This window comes from Procambarus clarkii, chromosome 43 (genome assembly GCF_040958095.1).
Source record: "Procambarus clarkii isolate CNS0578487 chromosome 43, FALCON_Pclarkii_2.0, whole genome shotgun sequence".
NCBI classification, from domain to species: Eukaryota; Metazoa; Arthropoda; class Malacostraca; order Decapoda; family Cambaridae; genus Procambarus; species Procambarus clarkii.
Genome location: NC_091192.1, coordinates 37,548,815 through 37,572,381, shown reverse-complemented (window position 1 = coordinate 37,572,381; position 23,567 = coordinate 37,548,815). Strand labels below are relative to the sequence as shown.

Here is a 23,567-nt window from a genome sequence, read left to right as displayed (position 1 = left end):
CGTGTTTCTTACCACCGAACCGATACTTGGAGTCAAACTGGCATTTCCAAGCCATATGTCCCGAACGTGAATACTTCATGCATAATATGGGTATTTTGCAACTTTCCTGTAGCCTAGTCCTTGCACAAAAATTCTCTCCGGCGCCTCACCCTTTACCAAGGCAACAACCTGGCTTTGTTTGTCACCACGAGCACTGTTCCTCTTTGCCAATACAGCACTCTCATTATTGAGAAGACAATCAGGATCCAAATAAGTTGGATACTTAAAAACTATGATCTTTGTGTGCATCATACGTTCTTCCGGAGTAACCATCACAATATTCTCAAAACCAACCGTCGTTAGGCGTTCCACGGGCTTTTCTGTCCCAACTGTTATGTAGGGCCGGTGAAGACCCTCCTTGAATAGTGGTTCATATTCCAAACACTCCTTAGCCAGACGTACTGTCCACTCCAGCTTTTGGTGGAAATTCAGTTGGCATGTTGTAGGGAACAACAGCCGCTTCCTTCTAATAATCTTCGTGTCCTGCATCCTGCTGGGTAGGGTTGCCTGTTGATAGTTCCTGGAAGTTTGCACCACTGGTGTCTCCTGTCGTGGATCACAAAAAATTTTCTCTCTTTTTCATGTCCTCTTCACTTTCACTGTCTCGCTGTCCATGAAAACTACGCCGTTTCTTCCTGGACATTGCAACTTGGTACGGCCTGGTATCACCCTGTACTTGAGAGTCATCCTCACTCTCACAATCGACAGTCTCAGTGCTGGATTGTCCATCACTGAGGCAGACCGCCTCTGCCATTTCCCCAACACGCAGATGCACAGTACTAATGTAGCAGTTGAACACAATTTCACAATATCCAAGAACGCCTACACTGCGACCGTACACGACCGCGGGCCGGTCCGGACTGTCTTCTCCACGTCGCCATAGCCAAAGTAGTTTTTTAATATTTTTTGTTCTCATGTACATGTTTAGGGAAGGGATCTGAACAAAGAACGAATAATTTTTTTTGTTGGGGGGAAGGGGGAGAACTTCAATTTCGGAAAAACCACCAGAATGTCACAATAAAACCATGCAGCACGGAGATTAACGCACTACCAGCTTTTCTATTTCCACATTTATTCCTAAAACATACAAACACACACCCGTACAAACCTGCCTTTTTCATTTAACATTAACATGGAAATTTAATTCCATGTTAATTTTTGCCTTTAAATGTAACAAAACAAATTAAATATTTATTAGACGAGGTATTTTATTCCATTGCTGGAAACACAGGAAGCTTGTTTGTGTGGAATATTTTATTCACTCAAGTGTATACAAGGGCAAGAATATCCACTTTATTGGCTAGAGTTGAGTGCCACACACATCATCCAACAAACTGAACATGTAGCTAGCTTAAATGATCATATTTTATAAATTCAGTGGTATTATACAATCAATGAAAAACAGGATCACAATTACAATGAAATTTTGTATAAATGCAGGCATAATCTATCGGGTGTAGAACTACTGTAGCAGTGAAGGCAAATTTTTGCTATGATAGTTACTTGAAGGGTAACTTGAGGCATTCTGTATTAGGCGTGCTGTCTTAACACCAACTATTCCAGTACCATAGCAGTATTATCTGCAAGAAAATAATAACATTACACACAGAAATCACAATAACGTGATGCATCAAATGAACAAATTCACAAGGGCTGTGACGAGGATTCGAACCTGCGTCCAAGAGCATCCCAGATGCTGCCTTAATCGACTGAGCTACGACATGGTCAAAAGAGTTGAAACCGAAGTTCTACTGAATTTACTGGATCCTGCAGTCTCTCCGAGACACAAACCAGGGTTTTACACAACTCCCCCCATGCAACACCTTATGAAACCGAAGTTCAGTAGAACTTCGGTTCGACTGAACCGGTACCATTTGGGAGGTGAAATCCTGCAAGAGTCAAATAGAAAGATCTGGGGGTTGATATCGCACCGAACCTGTCCCCAGAGGCCCACATCAAAAGGATATCATCAGCGGCATATACTAGATTGGCCAATATAAAAACTGCCTTAAGAAACTTGTGTAAGGAATCGTTCAGGACCCTGTATACCACTTATGTAAGACCAATCCTGGAGTATTCAGCTCCAGCCTGGAGTCCATACCTAGTTAAACACAAAACAAAATTAGAGAAGATTCCGAGGTACGCCACCAGACTAGTCCCGGAACTGAGAGGTATGAGCTACGAGGAAAGGATAAGGGAGCTGAACCTCACGTCCCTGGAAAACAGAAGAGTAAGGGGAGACATGATAACCACCTACAAAATTCTCAGGGGAATTGACAGGGTGGACAAAGACAAACTCTTCAGCACGGGTGGAATACGAACAAGGGGACACAGGTGGAAACTTAGTACCCAGATGAGCCACAGAGACGTTAGAAAGAATTGTTTCAGTGTCAGAGTAGTTAACAGATGGAATGCATTAGGCAGTGATGTGGTGGAGGCAGACTCCATACACAGTTTCAAATGTAGATTGGACAGAGCCCAGTAGGCTCAAGAATCTGTACACCAGATGATTGACAGTTGAGAGGCGGGACCAAAGAGCCAGAGCTCAACCCTTGCAAGCTCCACTAGGTGAGTACACACACACACTACGTACAAAACAGTAACAGGAATCGATTAAATTGACAGTGAAGAATTCCCGAGACCTGGAACTTCAAGAACAAGAAGTCATAGTCAAACTAACGAAACAAAGCTGCCGGAGAAATGGAATAAAATTCACGTTTGTAAACAGAGTGGTAGACGGTTGTAACAAGTTGGGTGAGAAGGTGGTGGAGGCCAAAACCATCAGTAATTTCAAAGCGTTGTATGACAAAGAGTACTGGGAAGACGGGACACCACCAGCGTAGCTCTCATCTTGTAACTACACTTAGGTAATTACACACATGCTACACTTTCTAGCTTAAGAATTGCTTTTAAATACTAAAGAAATTTTGTTAGACCAAAGCTGGAATATGCAGCGGTTGTATGGTGCCCATATCTTAAGTAAGAAATGACGGAATGGATGGAATTAAGATGGAAATCTTAAGTGATAGTCATTGTGCTATAGACTGTATCAGAATAGTCCAACTATGATGATCCTCAGTAATGGGCATACACTATTTACCTCAGTTGTCTATCTAACTCTGTGAGACATTTATGATGACTGGCATTCTTGCATGAATATGACTTACTGTAGATTGCATTATTTTTGTTTCTGTAGAGAAGAATGACAATGCGGGTCACAATCAGGACGGAAGCCGTTGCTATGGTAATGATCATCAGAGTTAACTCCTCTGTGCTGGCCAAGTCCTTCTGTTCTATATAAATGCCGACGGCTGCCCACAACAGCACTGAAAAATACATTTGCTTTTAGTATTAACAATACTTAAATGTGTGTAGTTTTTACAGAACAAATTTTCCATAACTAAAATTGATTTGCAAAGCACAGCATATAGTTTAAGCAAGTAACTTTATTATTAAAAATCGAGAATTTCTAAACAATTGCTAATATTTTAAATGATCCAAGCACAGGATTACTAGAAAGTAAATCCTATTAAATTCAGGAAGATCTTCACTGAAGGTTCCATCTAGAACCGTGGTTCCCAAACTTTACGGTCATTACCACTTACCATCATTATTAAATAGTCCTTTATCATTATTAAATTAGCATCATTATTAAATAGTCCTTTATCATTATTAAATTAGCATCATTATTAAATAGTCCTTTATCATTATTAAATTACCATCATTATTAAATAGTCCTCCACACTCGGAAATAACTAAACAAAATTTACAACCTGCACTCCACCAGCTGGTTATTTCTCCCCAACCCTGGTATCTTAACCTGTACACTGCCTCAACTTATGATAACCTGTACACTGCCTCAACTTATGATAACCTGTACACTGCCTCAACTTATGATAACCTGTACACTGCCTCAACTTATGATAACCTGTACACTGCCTCAACTTATGATAACCTGTACACTGCCTCAACTTATGATAACCTGTACACTGCCTCAACTTATGATAACCTGTACACTGCCTCAACTTATGATAACCTGTACACTGCCTCAACTTATGATAACCTGTACACTGCCTCAACTTATGATAACCTGTACACTGCCTCAACTTATGATAACCTGTACACTGCCTCAACTTATGATAACCTGTACACTGCCTCAACTTATGATAACCTGTACACTGCCTCAACTTATGATAACCTGTACACTGCCTCAACTTATGATAACCTGTACACTGCCTCAACTTATGATAACCTGTACACTGCCTCAACTTATGATAACCTGTACACTGCCTCAACTTATGATAACCTGTACACTGCCTCAACTTATGATAACCTGTACACTGCCTCAACTTATGATAACCTGTACACTGCCTCAACTTATGATAACCTGTACACTGCCTCAACTTATGATAACCTGTACACTGCCTCAACTTATGATAACCTGTACACTGCCTCAACTTATGATAACCTGTACACTGCCTCAACTTATGATAACCTGTACACTGCCTCAACTTATGATAACCTGTACACTGCCTCAACTTATGATAACCTGTACACTGCCTCAACTTATGATAACCTGTACACTGCCTCAACTTATGATAACCTGTACACTGCCTCAACTTATGATAACCTGTACACTGCCTCAACTTGTGATAACCTGTACACTACCTCAACTTATGGCCGTAATTGCACGTAAAAGTATTGCATAAAGGCCCCCAGTTTTGGGAACCAGTAATCTTTGAATATAAACAGGGACAAACCTTCAAAACTTTCATTTGCATCTCAGAAAGAGTATTTTAATATATTCTATTACATTATTGCCATTTCCCCCCTTCTTGCCTGTCTCCTCTTGTCGTGGTGAGGTCTCTTTGGGTATTGTACGTGCAAAGGAGACAAACTTACAGTACAGTACTCATATGGGTCGTCAGACCACCTGCCAGAAGAGTTGCCCGTGAAGGGCTACTCTTAGAGGTTGGCTGGGTATCTGCACTGGTCAAGAGGGAGAATAAGTCCTTTGCACCAGTGTGGGAGCATACATGATGCGGCAGGACTTCCCTGTTGAAAGGGGGGAGCACTTCTTGGTATGATGAACCTTTTCCTGTATCAGCCAGCACTCTACCCTCCTTATTGCCCTGGTATGTAGTATCCCTTGCCGGGCCCAAACTTTAGAAAAAATTATAGTAACTGAATTGACTTCTCAAACATAGGCTCGTGGGGCAGGCAACTACGCCCCTCTGAGTCAGACACAAATTGAAGATCAGACTCCATGGCCCCGGCTATGTCGGGCTCAGACCAGGCTTCTTCTTTTGCTTTCTCAACTGATCCTCTCCATTCTTCTCCCATTTACTTGTCAGGATCGAGCCCCATGTTCCAAGTGGTAACTACCTCGTCACCTGGAGTGGCTCCAGCTTTAGCTGTGACAACTGCACCATTTACTCCCCCTTCCCCTTCTCACTAGTTCACCATGTTGCAGTACTCATACTCGAACATGCATGATTTCTTCGAACTCTGTTATGGTGATCTGTTTTGCCCTGCTATGTAATCTGTTTTGATGTTTGTCACGAACAAACCAACCCTGATGATTTACAAATACATAAGCACCTTGTTAACTCTGGATACCTATGTTACCTTTAACCCCACTCGTACTGGCACACTCATCATTGCAGCCCCTTATAAGGAGGCCTAAATCCACTTATGGATGTCAACCAACAAACTAACACTTAACATAGAAAAGACCTACTACTACTTATTTGGAAGCAAATCAACAAATGCAATTCAGCTTCAGATAGATAATGTAAACATTAGCAATAAAAATGACGGAAAGTTTCTTGACCTATTCCTAGACAAGAGACTCAACTTCAGTACCCACATACAACACATAACTAAGAAAGTCTCTAAAACAGTTGGTATACTCTCCAAAATCAGATATTATGTACCTAACTCTGCTCTCATCTCTCTATATTATGCACTAATCTATCCCTATCTTAATTATGGTATCTGTGCATGGGGTTCAACCACTGCAAACTACCTCAAGTCCATCATCACCCAGCAAAAATCTGCTATCAGAATAATAACAAATTCTGCTTTCAGACAACACTCAGCCCCCTTGTTTAACTCCCTAAACATGCTAAACATAATCTCACTCCACAAATTCTCTTGTGTCAATTACATTTACAAAACCCTGTTCTTAAATGCAAATCCTGCTCTGAAACTCTCCCTGGACAGATGCAATAGGACCCATTATCACCACACCAGAAATAAATATATCTTTGATATCCCCAGAGTCAAACTTAATCTGTGTAAACACTCTATGTAAATAAAGGGACCCAGTCTATGGAACTCACTCCCTAATGAATTGAAAAGCTGTCCAACTTTTGCGTCATTCAAAAACAATACTAAAAAGTACCTAATTTCATCTTCATAGTTTTTTACCTTGTTGCTTTAAAATTGCACTGTATCTAATACTACCCAATCTCCCAATCTTCATGTACCCAATCCAAACGACTTTACCATTGTAATCATTGCTGTCTTCTTATATGTGCTTTCAATTTGCTGTATGGTGCCTATTAATCTTTGTTTAAATTACCAATCAAGCTGTCAATGAAATCAACCAGAGCTTTAATATACCAATGTGCTATAATATACCTACTAATCTTTCTCATCTCCTTTTTTTTCTTTCTTGCAATGTATCTGTTATCATTTTATTAATTCCGCTAGAACTTACCTACTTAAAATTATCTGTTAGATTAAGGACCTGCCCGAAACGCTGCGCGTACTAGTGGCTTTACAAGACTGTAAACACCATGCTATGTATTCTCACAAACCCAATGTACCTTCTTGTATATAAATAAATAAATAAATAAATAAATAAATAAAATAACTGCTTTGTCCTGCATTAATAAGACCCCGGTTCAGATCTCCAAAAATGTCCAATTAAATGCCAGCATTGGCACCGTCATTCTTCCACACCATGTTGGGGCTGCGCCACTCCTCGTTGCTCTTTGACTCACTATACCAACTTAGTGGTTCATTATGGTAAACAAAACATGCAGAAACTTATATATAACTTGTGTATTTCAAAACTATTTGTTTATTGTTTTATGAACTTAATAATTGAGTCACTAATATGCTCACAATACTTTTGAGTATAGCGATGGTTCACACATTTTATTATATAAATATATCACACTACACACTATTGGATAATTTTACTGCAAAAATACTAAGAAATCAATCAGAGACATTGAAATAATAATATCTTTGTGGCAATTCCTGCTGACAGCTCGGGCGGAACTGGCCACCTGTAACGATTATTCTGTCAACGCCTCACTGTTGCCAGACTTCCTCAACCTATTACGGCCAAAATGTGTCACCTACGATTTTTACCCGTGATCAGGGAACACAAATGAACACTTTCATAAGACGAAATATATATATAAATATATTTTTTTTTGCCTATGGGTGTTGAAGAGCCCAGAGCAGTTTAAGGGTTAAGGTCTTGTCCCATACTTCTTGGGAAGCTGATAGGCGCACGCACCTCTCTTTGCATTCCTCTCTTGGTCTGTCGAAGCACGATTATATAGTTGCCCTGCTTACTTGTGTGCCTCTTCTACTCTTCGCCGTCTTGATGCTTTGCACCATACTGGGTTACGCCTTGGCTCTGGTGCCTTTCATTCAACTCCTACCCTCACCATGTATGTTGAAACTGGCGACCTGTCTCTACAGGACCGCCATGATCGCTACTGTTTTCGCTACCTTGCACGGTCCTTACAACACCCTCACTATTGCTTATGTTGTGCCTTGACCTTTATCCCCTCCTGTGGTTCCTGTTCCCCTTCACCACCTCCCTCTTCCTCTACGGTTGTCCCGCTTACAGGATGCTCTTTCGGTTCGTGTTACTAATATTTCTCCTCGTGTCCTTCCGTCTTTGCCCCCGTGGAGGGTACACCCCCCCCTTTCCTAAATTTTGTAAAGCCCTGATCCACGTAACTAAAGCTTTTACCCCTCCTACAGTTCTGAAATGCTTTTTCCTTGAACACTTTTCTTTCCACTCCCGCTCCATTTCCGTCTTCACCGATGGGTCAAGTCTGCAGACGGCGTAGGCTACTCTGTTGCTTTCCTGAGAGTAGTGAGTCCTCATGGACACACTACTGTCCCATACCAGAGAAATTGGCAAAATATATATACACTTCACTACATAAAACAGAGACGACAATAAAAGACCTTCCATATCAGTCAAAGCTACCACCTACCTCCCCTCTCTACTCCCTCCCCCTTCATATGCCGTGACCTAACCACCCATCATAAAAGCTCGATCTCCTACCCTCCCCCATCCATGGGAGAGGTGGGGGGGGGGTCCCCTCTGTACCCTCAACATACCTTCCCCTCTTACCCTTACACTCATTTTACCCCCGCAACAACGCCTGTCCCAATCTACAGACCTTACACACGCACTTTTGACTTCATTTTTACCCCAGCGTCGACACCTGTCCCAATCTACGGACTCCCCCACCCACTTTTGACTATAACCGAGTTCGATCCCCGAGATTCTCTTCGATGGCGCGCACAGTCGTAGGCACATATTTCACTACAACACTCCGTAGTAGTGACACACTCTAGAACTTACAAAATTTAAACTAGGCATACATACCCTTTTCAAACAGGCCCATCTAATTTTTCCCATGTCTTAAGCTCAATTTTTTACTGATAATTTTTACTTATGAAATGTCTTGGGGAAAGAGTTTTAATTAATAATTTTAGAAGATATGGCGTCCGGACTTTTTTTTTTTAATAAATCGGAAATTTTGTGGGAAGATTCATTGGGTAAATTTGGTTAGTTAAATGCAGCTAAACTCTAGCCTAAAGTGAGAGGTAGAGTATTCAAATCAAATTATTTATTAAGAATGTCTAAATACAGTACAAATAATTCTGCTCTTCACAAGCTTGAGGGCAATAAAGAAAGGTGCATAAATGAGAAACTAAACTGTGCTGTTGAAATTCCAGTGTTACTGTGAGTTGAACTTACCCATGTTGTGGATGATGAGAGGGTTGGCATACAGTATGAGGATTGTGTTCTCTAGTATGAACCAGCCAACGAAGAGTGCCAGAAGGATGATTAGCTCAAACAGGCAAATTGTGTTGCTATTCAGGTCAATCTATCAGGTCAAAGGGGATAAATACACAATAAATAGGAGAGAATGCTTAATAAATCAGGAACATAATTACAAAAAAAGTTGCAGTATGGGTACAAATTTTATGACTGGCCTTACTCCATGTTTCTTGATTTTATGTTCCTTAACTTCTTTACGAAACATCATGAAACCATCTAAGGGAGAAGTCTGTGCTGTGTAAATCATGTATTTTTATTCTTGAAGGACTCAACTTTGTTCTGATTTGCACTCATCAATTCACCAACAATCAAGTGCTACATAAACTTCCTGGTCTGGCGACGCCTTTGAAAATTGCTTACTCATCAACAAGCTTCTTCTTGGCTGTGTTGTGCCTTTGTTTAAATCATGCAATCACTTGCCTTTAATTCAGTTATCCTTAAGCTGACTGCAAACCTGCCTGCAGCATTCCATACCTTCACCACAGATTCCCACACCCACTGTGCAATGATGTATAAGCCACTTTCTCTAATTGTGAATAATGTGAATACTTCAACATTTTCCTGCTACGATCTCGACTTGTACTTGCCTCCTCACTCTCACTATTGATATGCTGTAAGGATTTCTCTCATTTTTTGTTACAAATATCCGACAGTACTTGTGCCTTTCCTGAATTCTTTCGCAAGACTCACAGAGGCATGGTGTGAGTTTTGCTTTCACACCTCGCAAAGTTCAGTGACTCGAAGCTTATCCCTAATAGAGAAACTTGCATCCTTTGAACTCCTCCATTTTAAGTGCAGTTAATGATACTAGACATGTAGCATGTAAACATGTTGGCTGAAAGTGATCTAAGTTTATATTAAAGAAAAATGTAAGAAAATAAAATATAAATAAAAGCCTAACGTTTATGAACACACTGGCTTCATGTCCCCCAGACACGATGAATTATTATTATTATATTGTTGCATTACATATGAGGGGTGAACCGCATGGATCGAATCATTGAAGCCACATATAGTACTCTAATTTAGATATTAGTCCAAATGAAGCATTGCTCAAACTTGTCCTCAGTTTTGCCAGAATGATCTGGATGTTCAAGTTACTGAGGTCTGAGTCAGTGAGCAGTTACTCGATATGTAGATGCTTTGGTGATTTTTTGGTGTCATTTTACTGAACAATGCTGGAAATGCAGGCTTTTCAACCACTGCAGGATATATAACACATCACTTTAGCGAGTGGTAATAAGCAAGTACTTTAAATGACTAAGATAAGTTTGGCCTGCATATTTTTTGTGCTATAATATAAACACTTTCACTGACCTCATACTCGTAGAAAATGTTGCGACTGATGATGGCAGCAATGGCAGTCCAGGTGTTATAAAGTGCTAGGCCATTGATAACCAAAATCCCAGACCAGAAGTGAAACTTGGATTTTTTATAAAGACTTGGAGCATCTTTCGCAAAGCTGTAAAGTAGGAACATGAACCCAAGGATATTTACTGTATTTTTAAATTAACTTGTCATTCAGTACTGGTGCACAATTCCTGTCATATGTTACACAAACCATAATTCACATGAGGCTTTTTATCTTCACCTGTTGGCACTTAAGGACACTGCAATGCCACTAGACACTGCAATGAGCCAGAGGATGATGGACGAGCCTGTGACATCGATGGCATCCCAGGCAAAGAGCCATCCAACAATGAGGTTGAGGCTGATGACCAATGTGAGCAGGGACGAGGTGGGCACTGCACCTCCGAGCCTCCATGCCTTCACCTCACCCACTTTCAGAAACAACAAAGCAATCGCTGCAAAAAAAATATACAGGGAGGGACTGAGAAAGATCAAAATGCCAAAATATATTAGTAAACTGTAATGAGTTACCTGTATATATATTGTGACGATAATCTCTTTCAAGAGAGATTGAGCCTGCTCTTCCCTACATAAAGTTACTTACACATATACAAGAATAAGATGCTACCTTCAAGATACGTCTACCAGTAGCACAAAACGTTTTGACCAGGAGGCAAAACGTACCCTAAACCCCCACTCCACACTCCCTCCATGCCGGCTCGCCCATCGTCAACCAGCAAACTACCATTCCAGCCTGCCTGCTTCTGATTGGTGACCCGCCGTCTGCACACCTGCACACTTGCACCTCAGCGCCCTCTACCTAAGTCGATGTCTGGGCTTGAATCGGCCATTGAAGTCAGAATATCCTTGTGCTCTCAAGTTGTGAACAACCAACTGATACACGTCCTGTTTATTGGTGGAGGTTCCCAGCTAGCGCTATATTCTCAGCACCTGTCTATGTCATTTTGTCTTTATATTATTCCCAGAGTAATTTATCTCTGCTCTTAATTTTTATGACTTGTTTGTTTGCACTAATTTATCCAGAGTAATTTATCTCTGCTCTTAATTTTTATGACTTGTTTGTTTGCACTGTACATAGCCAAGGGATTGTCTTTGTTTTTAAATTTGATTTCCAGTTAATTAAAGTTTCATTGTTCATACTATGTGTTTTGCGTGTCTTCCCTTACTCTACCACAGACAACAGTCAAGCAGTCTCTTTTTTTTTTTTGTAAATGTGACAGACATTGACACCAGCCATTAGGAGGACTGCCGAACATCTACACTCCTACACTTTCCCGTCACAATATATATATTGTTAAGTATAAGAAAGAGAACAATTGCACCTTAAGGTCAACACTGAATGAGGCAAAACAATTGGCAGATACACTCAGAAAACTATAGAATGATATGGAATGAAAACTGGTCACTAGGATGGGACCTCTCAGGCAAGAACAGGCTATTGATAAAATATAACCAGGAGGAAATAAAATATATTAACAGGTAAGAATTAGGAGAAAATAAATACTGTACTGTATATTTACTTCCTATAAAAGAATGGAAAAGGAGAAATCTGAGAAACGCAACTTTAAAAGGAAGTTAATGGAAATTAGGTAAATTCTGCAGTTGATTTTATTGTGAAAAGTTATAATAATAATAATTATTATTTACAAGAAGATACAATGGGTATGAGAGATTACATATGGTTGGTATTTTTACTTTCTTGCAAAGCCACTAACATTCATAGCATTTTGGGCAGGTTTGTTAATTAATGAGGATAAAAGGTTTCAAAACGTCATGAAAACCATTAATTGAAAGTTTCCCCTCTTAACCTAACAGCCTAAGCCAGAGGACCCAAAACAGAAAATGAGACAGTACGTCACTTTCCAGCCCGTCCACCAAACACAGACCCAAAAGTGATTCCATGCACCCACCCCACCCCCCTGTTTATGAATGGAAAACTGTTTACACACGACCCAAAACTGTTGACGTTCGAACACTTCCGGAACAAGTGCTTCACTGACGAATTTTGTTCGATCCACAGTGCTGTTATAGCGCAGCCCGTCCTCCAAAGATCCAAAAGTGATTCCATGTACCCGCCAAACCCCCTGCTTATGAATGAAAAACGGTTTACACACGACTCACAACTGCTGACGTTCGAACATATCCGGAACAAGTGCTTCACTGACGAATTTTGTTCGAACCACAACGCTGTAAATGCTTCACCCACGTACTACAAATACAAATAATCGCCAACAGAACCTAAACACCTGACCTAACCTATCCTATGCCTATATATACACAATATGCCAATATATTATAATATTAATTTATACTTGAGAAAATTCCCGTTTTGAATGAACAACATATTAAAATATATGAATGCGTCTGTGGGGTTGACCGCTGAATGTAATGGACTTGAGTCGAAGACGGGTTGTATAGCGAGTAATCTTTATACTCGCTACATTATCTCATTATCTTAATGGCATAACTAATTAGCACTAACTACACAAGCTATAATCCTATCCCTAATTACAGGTAACAGTTCTCACATCCTCCTATCCTAGTAGAGAAAGGTGAGGGATAGTTATCAAATATAAGGAAGCGATATGAGAATAGACAACCACACGGGAGACATCTCCCTTCACGCAGGGTGCAGTCGCACCTCCACAGATCTCCAGTATCATCTTTTGATACTGGTAATGGCTCATAAGGGCCACCACTTACGGGCTATTCATGCCCGTGCCACCTCTTAGATGGCTTAATCTTAATCAATCGAATAGACAACAGTACAATTTCTAGTCAAGAATGTAGCACTCGGCGTAGGCAGTTCTAATCGTCTCCAAGACGCAACAGCTTCGACACAGAACAGACAGCAGACTAGGACCGTATCCAGCTACAACGCTCTCCCACATAGAGCTCCGCGACTCCGGCCACACTCAGCTCTCTGCTCTGCTCCAAGCTCTGTCTCAACGTCTACGACACTGCTGTATCCAGGACTACTAAATAAATATGAAACTCACTAAACACTGTGTATCTAATCTACCCAACAACGTAACATAACCGTACGTTACACTGTAAATGCTTCACCCACGTACTTTAAATACAAATAATCGCCAACAGAACCTAAACACCTAACCTAACCTACCCTATACCTCTATGTGCACAATGTTAATATATTATACAGTCTTGTAAAGCCACTAGCACGCATAGCGTTACGGGCGTTTCTCATTACTCGGTTAGGTTTTTTTTTTTTTTTTTTGAGATATATACAAGAGTTGTTACATTCTTGTACAGCCACTAGTACGCGTAGCGTTTCGGGCAAGTCCTTAATCCTATGGTCCCTGGAATACGATCCCCGCCGCGAAGAATCGTTTTTTCATCCAAGTACACATTTTACTGTTGCGTTAAACAGAGGCTACAGTTAAGGAATTGCGCCCAGTAAATCCTCCCCGGCCAGGATACGATCCCATGACATAGCGCTCGCGGAACGCCAGGCGAGTGTCTTACCACTACACCACGGAAACTGCTTAGTCACCACGGAGGTTAGGAGAGTAAACTTTCAATTAATGGTTTTCATGACCTTTTGAAACCTTAAGAAACTTCCTGCTCTCCTAACCTGCCAGTGAACCCTTAACTTGCTGTTTTGGACAAAAAAAAAAATATTTTCAATTATTTTTCATTTTCAAATTACGTCTATTTTCGACCATACGGGCAAACGGCCAAATTCAGACGCAATTTGTAAGATGACATGTTGCATTTTTAGCTTGAGTACACATACGAGCGAGAAGCGACGTAACTTGTAAGACGACGGGTTGCATATGCCACCTAACAATCCAACCTCCACAGTTTCTCCTGAAATAGTAGCCAGCACCATTCCAGCCAACATAGAAAATGTAAAGAATATCTCGCACTGCTAACCCCATACTCTAGTAAACACAGCAAGCGGCTTGCTACATCCACCCCAGACATCCCGTCACTTTAACACAAAAAATACACCCACGGACCCACCCCAGGCATCATTATTCCCAAACGCAATCACTACTCTTGCATTTCTTTGTTAAAGTATTGACTCGTCCTTGTTTACTTTTAGTGTTGGCCCCATTAAATTACTATATTACTCTATGCTCTGTTATGTTCCAAAGAAAATGTTATGAGAAAGAGTCCAGTTGTTTTTCTAAACTATAACTTGTGTTGCCATTATGTTATTAATGTAAATAAACTACTGGACTATTGCTACATGTACAGTCTCCATAATGTAAAAGTCTCTGCCTGTCATCCTTAAGTATCAACTGTTTTGCATTCATTTGTTATTATCCATGAACGTTCTCGTTTTGTTAGCTTACTTCTCCTTTAGTATTAGGTGTTCACCTTCAGTTTTTTAGCTTCACCCCTTTAAGGTGATATATATATATATATATATATATATATATATATATATATATATATATATATATATATATATATATATATATATATATATTAGTATATTTTGGTAGCAGTCTTTCCTGTAGACATATATTATTAAATATGACCGAAAAAGTAAGATTAATAATTCTAACACGAATTTTCTCTATCTTTCGTACATTTCTTTTCACTGTTGGTGGTAATTCAAAAATCAATTCTCCAAAATTCATTTTTATTTCTAGTCTGACGCGACACTTGAGCGCGTTTCGTAAAACTTATTACATTTTCAAAGACTTTAGTTTACACATACACAACTGAATAGAACTTACACATCTCCGATTTTGTTTATATCTACATTTGAGTGAGGTGGATGGGGTGAGGTGGCATTAATAGGGTATTAATTTCATCAACACAAGACAGAACACGAAACAATGGGTATTGAATGGAAGTGATTGTAGAAAGCCTATTGGTCCATATTTCTTGATGCTTCTATATTGGAGCGGAGTCTTGAGGTGGGTAGAATATAGTTGTGCATTAATTGGCTGTTGATTGCTGGTGTTGACTTTTTAATGTGTAGTGCCTCGCAAACGTCAAGCCGCCTGCTATCGCTGTATCAATCGATGATTTCTGTGTTGTTTACTAGGATTTCTCTGGCGACGGTTTGGTTGTGGGAAGAGATTATATGTTCCTTAATGGAGCCCTGTTGCTTATGCATCGTTAAACGCCTAGAAAGAGATGTTGTTGTCTTGCCTATATACTGGGTTTTTTGGAGCTTACAGTCCCCAAGTGGGCATTTGAAGGCATAGACGACGTTGGTCTCTTTTAAAGCGTTCTGCTTTGTGTCTGGAGAGTTTCTCATGAGTAGGCTGGCCGTTTTTCTGGTTTTATAGTAAATCGTCAGTTGTATCCTCTGATTTTTGTCTGTAGGGATAACGTTTCTATTAACAATATCTTTCAGGACCCTTTCCTCCGTTTTATGAGCTGTGGAAAAGAAGTTCTTGTAAAATAGTCTAATAGGGGGTATAGGTGTTGTGTTAGTTGTCTCTTCAGAGGTTGCATGGTGTTTCACTTTCCTTCTTATGATGTCTTCGACGAAACCATTGGAGAAGCCGTTGTTGACTAGGACCTGCCTTACCCTACAGAGTTCTTCGACTTGCTTCCATTCTGAGCTGTGGCTGAGAGCACGGTCGACATATGCGTTAACAACACTCCTTTTGTACCTGTCTGGGCAGTCGCTGTTGGCATTTAGGCACATTCCTATGCTCGTTTCCTTAGTGTAGACTGCAGTGTGGAAACCTCCGCTCTTTTCCATGACTGTTACATCTAGAAAGGGCAGCTTCCCATTCTTTTCCATCTCGTAAGTGAAACGCAGCATGGAACTCTGCTCAAACGCCTCCTTCAGCTCCTGCAGATGTCTGACATCAGGTACCTGTGTAAAAATGTCTTCAACATACCTGCAGTATATGGCCGGTTTCAAGTTCATGTCGACTAAGACTTTTTGCTCGATGGTACCCATGTAGAAGTTTGCAAACAGGACACCGAGGGGAGAACCCATGGCGACCCCATCTACTTGCTTATATATGTGCCCATCCGGGCTCAAGAAGGGTGCCTCTTTAGTACAAGCTTGGAGTAGTTTCCTCAGAATATTTTCTGGTATGTCAAGAGGAGTACAGGCTGGATCACGATACACTCTGTCGGCTATCATCCCGATTGTCTTGTCCACAGGTACGTTGGTGAACAATGATTCTACGTCCAACGAGGCTCTTATCCCTGTGGCCCGTGTGCCCCGCAGTAAGTCAATAAATTCCTTTGGAGACTTCAGGCTGAAGGCGCAAGGGACATGCCTGTCCTGGCATGAGAGTTGACGTAGCTCTGGAACTATTTTTATTGCCCGGTGTTGCACTTTCTCCAGTGAAGCTGTGTCTTTCTGAAGCTCCACGCCTAGATGCAGTAATCCAGGTGGAGGCGGACCTGAGATTTATACAGTTGAACGACTACATTATTTTCCTTAAAGTCAATGGTACACTTGATTATTTTTACTGCCGCTCCCACTTGTTAGAAGTATGTAGTCAACTCACATATATTACAACATTTCACTCAGATCACTTGTACAGTATAAAATTCCCACTTCAAAACTATTACAGAGAAAGTACAGCTAATATAACAGGTAAAAGGTTATAATGTACTACAGTACCATACATGACTATGAGGACAAGAGCCGTGTAAATGACGGCCCAGATACTGAAGGTGTAGGCGGCCGGGGTGACGCAGGTGGCCAGTGTGGCAGACACACTGGCAGTTGAGTGTCTGAAAGGAACTGAAAAATACAAATATTCTTTTAGTCATGCTAAACAATCACACTTTCTCAACACACAGAGATCACACTAACGTGATGCATCAAATGAACAAATCCACAAGGGCCGAAGTAAGGGCGATGAGGGAGAGCGGCCTATTGACAGCTCGGGTGCAGGGGGGAGTTGTGTAAAATCGTGGTTTGTGCCTCGGAGAGGCTGCAGGATCCAGTAAGTTCAGTAGAACTTCGGTTTCAACTTTTTTTAACCCTGTCGTAGCTCAGTCGATTAAGGCAGTGTCTGGGATGCTCCCGGACGCAGGTTCGAATCCTTGTCACGGCCCTTGTGGATTTATACACTTTCTTAACTTAAATGAATATGAAAAATCGGGGGGATTATGTTGGAAAGCCAGGAGGGGGGAGGGGGGGGGGCTGTGGTTTATTTTAATAGGAATGAACAAAACTTGGTGTCTTCAAAGTGTTATATATAGGTAACATACCGATAAAATCAAACACCGTGTAATATACGATAATTGAGATGGCAAGAAACAATATTGATGAATTATTACCTTAATTGCATATCTTTGATATTGAAATAAGAGTGTTATTGAGTATAGCGCCCCTCGTCGTCCTGTTGTGTGAGTACTTATAGTAACGGCGAGGACCATGGTACATATACCCATCTTCAACACAATTAGAAAGTAGATCTCGTACATGTTGAGTTTGGACAGACCGGAAAATATTTTCTAATTATGTTGTAAAAACAAACTAAACTAACCTAACCTAACATTCCTAGGCCTAATACACGCTATCTGAGGCCTAATATAGTATATTGGTTATCTTGAGATGATTTCGGGGCTTAGTGTCCCCGCGGCCCGGTTCTCAACCAGGAATCCTTTTTGTTACACATCCCCAGGAAGCAGCCCGCAGCAGCTGTCTAACTCCCAGGTACCTATTTACTGCTAGTTGAACATAGGGTATCAGGGTTTAATAAATTCTGGCCATTTGTTTCCGCCTCCGCCGGGATCGAACCCAGAACCTTAGGACTACGAATCCCGAGCGCTGTGCACTCAGCCGTCAGGCCCAGTATCCTGACAGTTAGTACACATGTGTTTGTGTATATTTGTGTGCTATAATATGCCTAAGAGTTTAGTTTAGTTCATTTATTATGCACCCCATACCCATCTTGTGGGCGGTAGTGGAAAGGGTTACAGAGGCACATAATGGGCTCAGGGACTGAACCCCACAATACATTTAGCTAAGCAAGTTACAATCTTGATGAGCTAGTTACAAAATTCAGTATAAGTCGTCACATCAACAATGGGTTCGAGATCGACCACAAGAACACTTTCTAAATTTCCCTTACTAGGCCTAAGAATATTTAAGCATGTTTATTTGCTTATTTTTTCTGACTATAAAGTAAATAGTACAAAGTTCTACTATATAATTAGTGTTAATGTGTGTACTGTGGTGCACATAGTTACAAAAGGTACTGGCCAAACAGGAGGATGGTTGACACAGATGTAATGGACTATTACATGCTAGAATTTGGTACTATTCACTTTATAGAGTCGGAACAAAATAAAGCTATAAAACAAACTTAAATATTCCTAGGCCTAGTATAACACATATATATGTACTATACTAGGCCTCATATAGTGTGTATTAGGCCTAGGAAGGTTAGACTAGGTATTGCAACATAAATACATTTATGTTGTATTTATGTTCCTTTACAACATAAATACAAAACCTTTTCCGGTTTGTCCAAAATCAACAGTACCGATTTATACTTTGTAATTGCCTTTTATGTCAATATATGTACTATGGTCATCATCGTTATTATAAGTGCTACGTAAACATGAGGATGGGCTGCATATACATAGCATCTGAGGGCCTCCAGTATATATATATATATATATATATATATATATATATATATATATAGATATATATATATATATATATATATATATATATATATATAGATATAAGTATACTGTATATTATTATAAATTTCTTCAACAAGTCATGTATGTCAGCTTCTCGTTTATTATTGTTTTGCCCTATTAAATTTTTTAATAAATAATATACCTATTTATACTATTTTAGAACTCTTCATATTGGTGGCTTTATATAATTACATCAATTGTCTACCTAAGTATTCTCCTTTGTATAATGCCTCAAATGTATTTTATAAATTAAGAGTAATTATTGTTATTAATATTAATATAATTTGTAACTTTTGCTTCGGGCTCGCCATAGACCGTGCTACTTGGAACTTGTTGTTGTTGCCAGTAGCTGAATCTAACACAACAACAACAACAACAACAATAATGGCAGCTGATGAAGCATTCATGTGGACGCTCCAGCCAACACAAAATATCAGCTGTATAACATTACTACACTTATCATTCATTTTCACACACACTATATATATTAAACATATATAAATCCCGCAAAGTCGTCTTAATGTACAAGTCGGTCAAAGTTACTTATACATCACAGAAGGTACTCACCGAGTCCGAGACCAGCGAGGGCACTGAGGGTGACAGTACTCAGGACAGAGGCGGCCAGCACGGCCGTCACAACACTGCGAGCTACGGTCGCTCCACACTGTAAGGAACATGGGGGTAACTTATTTAACTAAACATCATTTTCATCTATGTACAAAAGGATGTTTGTCTAAGATTGGTCAGACGCTTGGGGCTAACCTCATTAACCTTTGGAGTGTGACTGGTGGGGGTCATGAACCTCTCGTGGGTGGGTCATGGTCGGCCCTATTGCATTCTTTAAAGATAGTTGGCTCCATTGCCAGCACATGAAGTCGATGGATATGAAATGTAGTGTGCACAATCCATAGAGTTTAAATAAATTATTTGACACACTACTCCACTTCATATAGTCTAGGCCTCTAGGGTAGCTACACTAATGAAGATGTACCTCATGTATTAATAAAAAATAAAAAAAATATTATAATATAGAGACAAATTATTTAATGCTGTTGTCTGAGCCCATTATTTGCCTCTGTAACCCTTTCTACTACCGCCCACAAGATGGTTATGGGGTGCATAATAAATGAACTAATAAACTGGTAACACCCTATTGACTGGTGCCGACATACCAACTCACTCCTTTTATGATAATTGGCTGAGCAACAATGCCAACAATCTCATCAAACTCAACATTCCATTTAAGTGCAATCTACCTGTCTCTGATATTCCTCTTTATCTGTACCCCACCATTCAAGTATCATACACACCTGTCACCAAGAAAGATAATGAGAATCTTGCTCTTCTCAAAGCTGTCACACTTGAAACAATTGCCTCCTCCATCGAGAGTTTAAGATCTCACGAGCACTGTGTCTACACCGACGGCTCAGTCCAGTCTTCTACTGGACGGACTGCAGCAGCATGTAGGTTTTATAGAAATAATATTTGCACAAAGACTGTCAGTGTCAGGTTAAACAACTGGCTGACCTCCACACAAGCAGAACTAGCAGCACTACAACTAGTTACCAGTACATTAAAAAACATTGGAGGAGGAATAATATTTTGTGATTCAAAGTCTGCTCTTCAAGCAATCCAAAACTTCTGGAAGATCGACAGCAAGAACCTCATACTACCAATTATAAATGACCTAATCGCTGCAAAGAGTAAAGGGTTTTGAATTTCCTTTGTATGGATACCTTCACACATAAATATAACCTATCATAATGAGACAGACATTGAAGCCAAATTAGCGTGTAACAAAGATGAAGTTGAATTAGATCCAGGTATCCCCATCTCTGCTGTCAAAACTGTATTGGTCCAAACACTCAGGTCTGATAGGAAAGAACTTACTGACTCCCAACGACCTGAAAGCACTAGTATAACAAGCTATGATTTGTTCAGATCTGAAACCTATATCTATGGGCAGCACAAAACGTCCACCAGACTGTGCGACTCAGTGGTTGCCAGGATCAGGTTGGGTTACCGTTACCTGTGGCAGGTGGCTACAGGTGACGGATCTCCCAATCCTGAGCACTCCAGGTGCAAACTCTGTGAGCAGGAACTGCGGCATGATCTCCCACACTACATCACTGAATGCCCAGTTATTAGACCTTTCAGACCAGTTGGCATGAGGTGCCTGGAGCTTTGCAATTACTTTATTCACTCTCGTGTTCTTGAAAATATCCTGATATTGCACCCAAAATTTGCCAGTGGAGGCTACTGAACATATGGCTCTGTATGACTAACCATCCTGCGAGATGGGGACACGGTACCACTTCTACCTTATTCACTCTTGTGTTGATGATATCCTCATAATGCACCCAGAGTCTGCCAGTGCAGACTGCTTATCACGTGCCTCTGTATAACTAGCCCATATATATATAAATATATATATATATATATATATATATATATATATATATATATATATATATCAAAGTTATATATATATATATATATATATAACTACCCTACCCATAACATTGGTGTTCTACAGGGCAGCATACTTGGCCCTCTCCTCTTTCTCATCTACATTAATGACCTTCCAAATGCCTCACAACACCTCAAACCAATCTTATTTGCTTACGACACAACCTTCATTTACTCCAGTCCTGACCCTCTTGCTTTAAATGTCGCAGTGAATACTGAACTAAATAAAGTCCATCTTTGGCTAACTGCTAACAAACTCACCCTTAACATTGACAAAACTTTCTATATTTAGTTTGGTTATAAATCCTCAAATGAAATTAATCTAAGAATAAACAATACCCATAGTAACAAAGTTGATGGCAAATTCCTTGGTGTCCTCATCGATAACAAACTGAATTTCCAGGGACACATTCTAAATATTGCAAAAAAGTTTCTAAACTTTTGACATTCTTTCTAAGATCAGATATTATGTACCACGCCCTGCCCTGGTGACGCTCTATTACTCCCTCATCTATCCTTATCTCAATTATGGTATTTGTGCTTGGCGTTCTACTACCCAAAATCATTTACGTCCTCTGATTACTCAACACAAAGCTGCTATTAGAACAATATCTAACTCTGGCCCCAGATATCACTCGGTACCCTTACTCAAATCTCTAAATATGTTAGATACTAAGTCACTGCACATTCTCTCATGTGTACTCTATATCTTTAAAACTCTGAATTGTAATGTCAATCATGACCTTAAAAGCTTCTTAGAAGGTTGTAACAGAACCCATGGGCACTACACCAGAAACAAATACCTATTTGATATTCCAAGAGTACGACTTAATCAAACTAGAAATGCTCTACAAATCAAAGGACCCAGAATGTGGAATGACCTTCCCAATCATGTCAGAGACTGTACCTCTCTCAACCAGTTTAAGATAAAAACTAAAAACTACCTAATAAACTCCATGTAACCTACCTTACCCCTCTATTGTCAACTCATGTCTTGCTATTGTAATAATGCTGTTTGTTGACCAACTTGTAAAATTGTTATTCTCTGCCTTGTCCCCCCCCCTTTTTTATTATTTTTATTTTTTTCAACACAATTTATACTTTAAGCTCAATTACTATTAAATTTTAGTCTAAGTGTTTCATCCCCCCCCCTCATCTTGCCCGAAACGCCGTGCATACTAGTGGCTATAGGTATTGTGTGTACTAGCTCTATCTTTAAATCCAACATTATGTATGTAACTCAATGTATGTACCTTTACCTGAATAAAAAATCTAAATCTAAATTCAAATCTAACCATCCTGTGTGATGGGGATTTTTAGCATCACGTAGCTAGCTTTTTAACACACTGTACTTCCCTTCATACAGTCTAGGGGAGCTGCTCAAATGCAGATGTACCTAAATGTGTTTATAAAAAAAATTGTAATATTATTATTATAAATGTTATTATTATTACTTTCCACCCAAGAAGCAAATTAGAGATCAGCCCAAGCTTCGTCTTGAGGCAAAGCTCAACGCCTTAAGCCATATTGATGCTCTGTCCACAGAGCATTCTCTCTCTCAAATCATATACACTGATGGTTCCCTACACCGCACCACGGGTGCAGCTGGAAATGCAGTTGTCCTGACAATGGGCGAAGGCTTGTACTTTGAGTGGGGAGTCCGTATAAACAACTGGGCCTCTACCCTTCAGACCGAACTATTTGCCTTGATCCTTGCACTGAAATGTGTACAAGTCTCCAAACTTGATACATTAATTGTAAGTGACTCTTTATCATCCTTAAATGCTCTCAACTCTTTAAGACATAACTGTAACATGCTCGTGTCCAAAGCTAGACACAAATACAACAAAATTATTAATGATGGTAACAGAGTCCATTTCATGTGGTCTCCATCTCATGTTGGCCTCCGAATGTATGATAGAGCTGATAAGTTAGCCAAAAAATCTGCCTTCATAGA

At 40.0% G+C, this 23,567-nt stretch overlaps 1 protein-coding gene across 1 annotated transcript in view; it reads right to left on the bottom strand.

Annotated features, from left to right (window-relative positions):
• Positions 1 to 1,281: 1,281 nt before the first annotated feature.
• LOC138349961 (uncharacterized) overlaps positions 1,282 to 23,567 on the bottom strand; it is a 23,675-nt gene continuing 1,389 nt past the window's right edge. The window contains exons 2-8 of the mRNA XM_069299965.1: positions 19,709 to 19,805; positions 17,097 to 17,219; positions 10,740 to 10,953; positions 10,466 to 10,610; positions 9,065 to 9,194; positions 3,207 to 3,365; positions 1,282 to 1,619 (exon numbers count right to left, since the gene is read on the bottom strand). Coding sequence (XP_069156066.1) covers positions 1,594 to 1,619; positions 3,207 to 3,365; positions 9,065 to 9,194; positions 10,466 to 10,610; positions 10,740 to 10,953; positions 17,097 to 17,219; positions 19,709 to 19,805 — 894 coding nt within the window. The 3' untranslated portion in view covers positions 1,282 to 1,593. The remainder of the gene's footprint in view (positions 1,620 to 3,206; positions 3,366 to 9,064; positions 9,195 to 10,465; positions 10,611 to 10,739; positions 10,954 to 17,096; positions 17,220 to 19,708; positions 19,806 to 23,567) is intronic.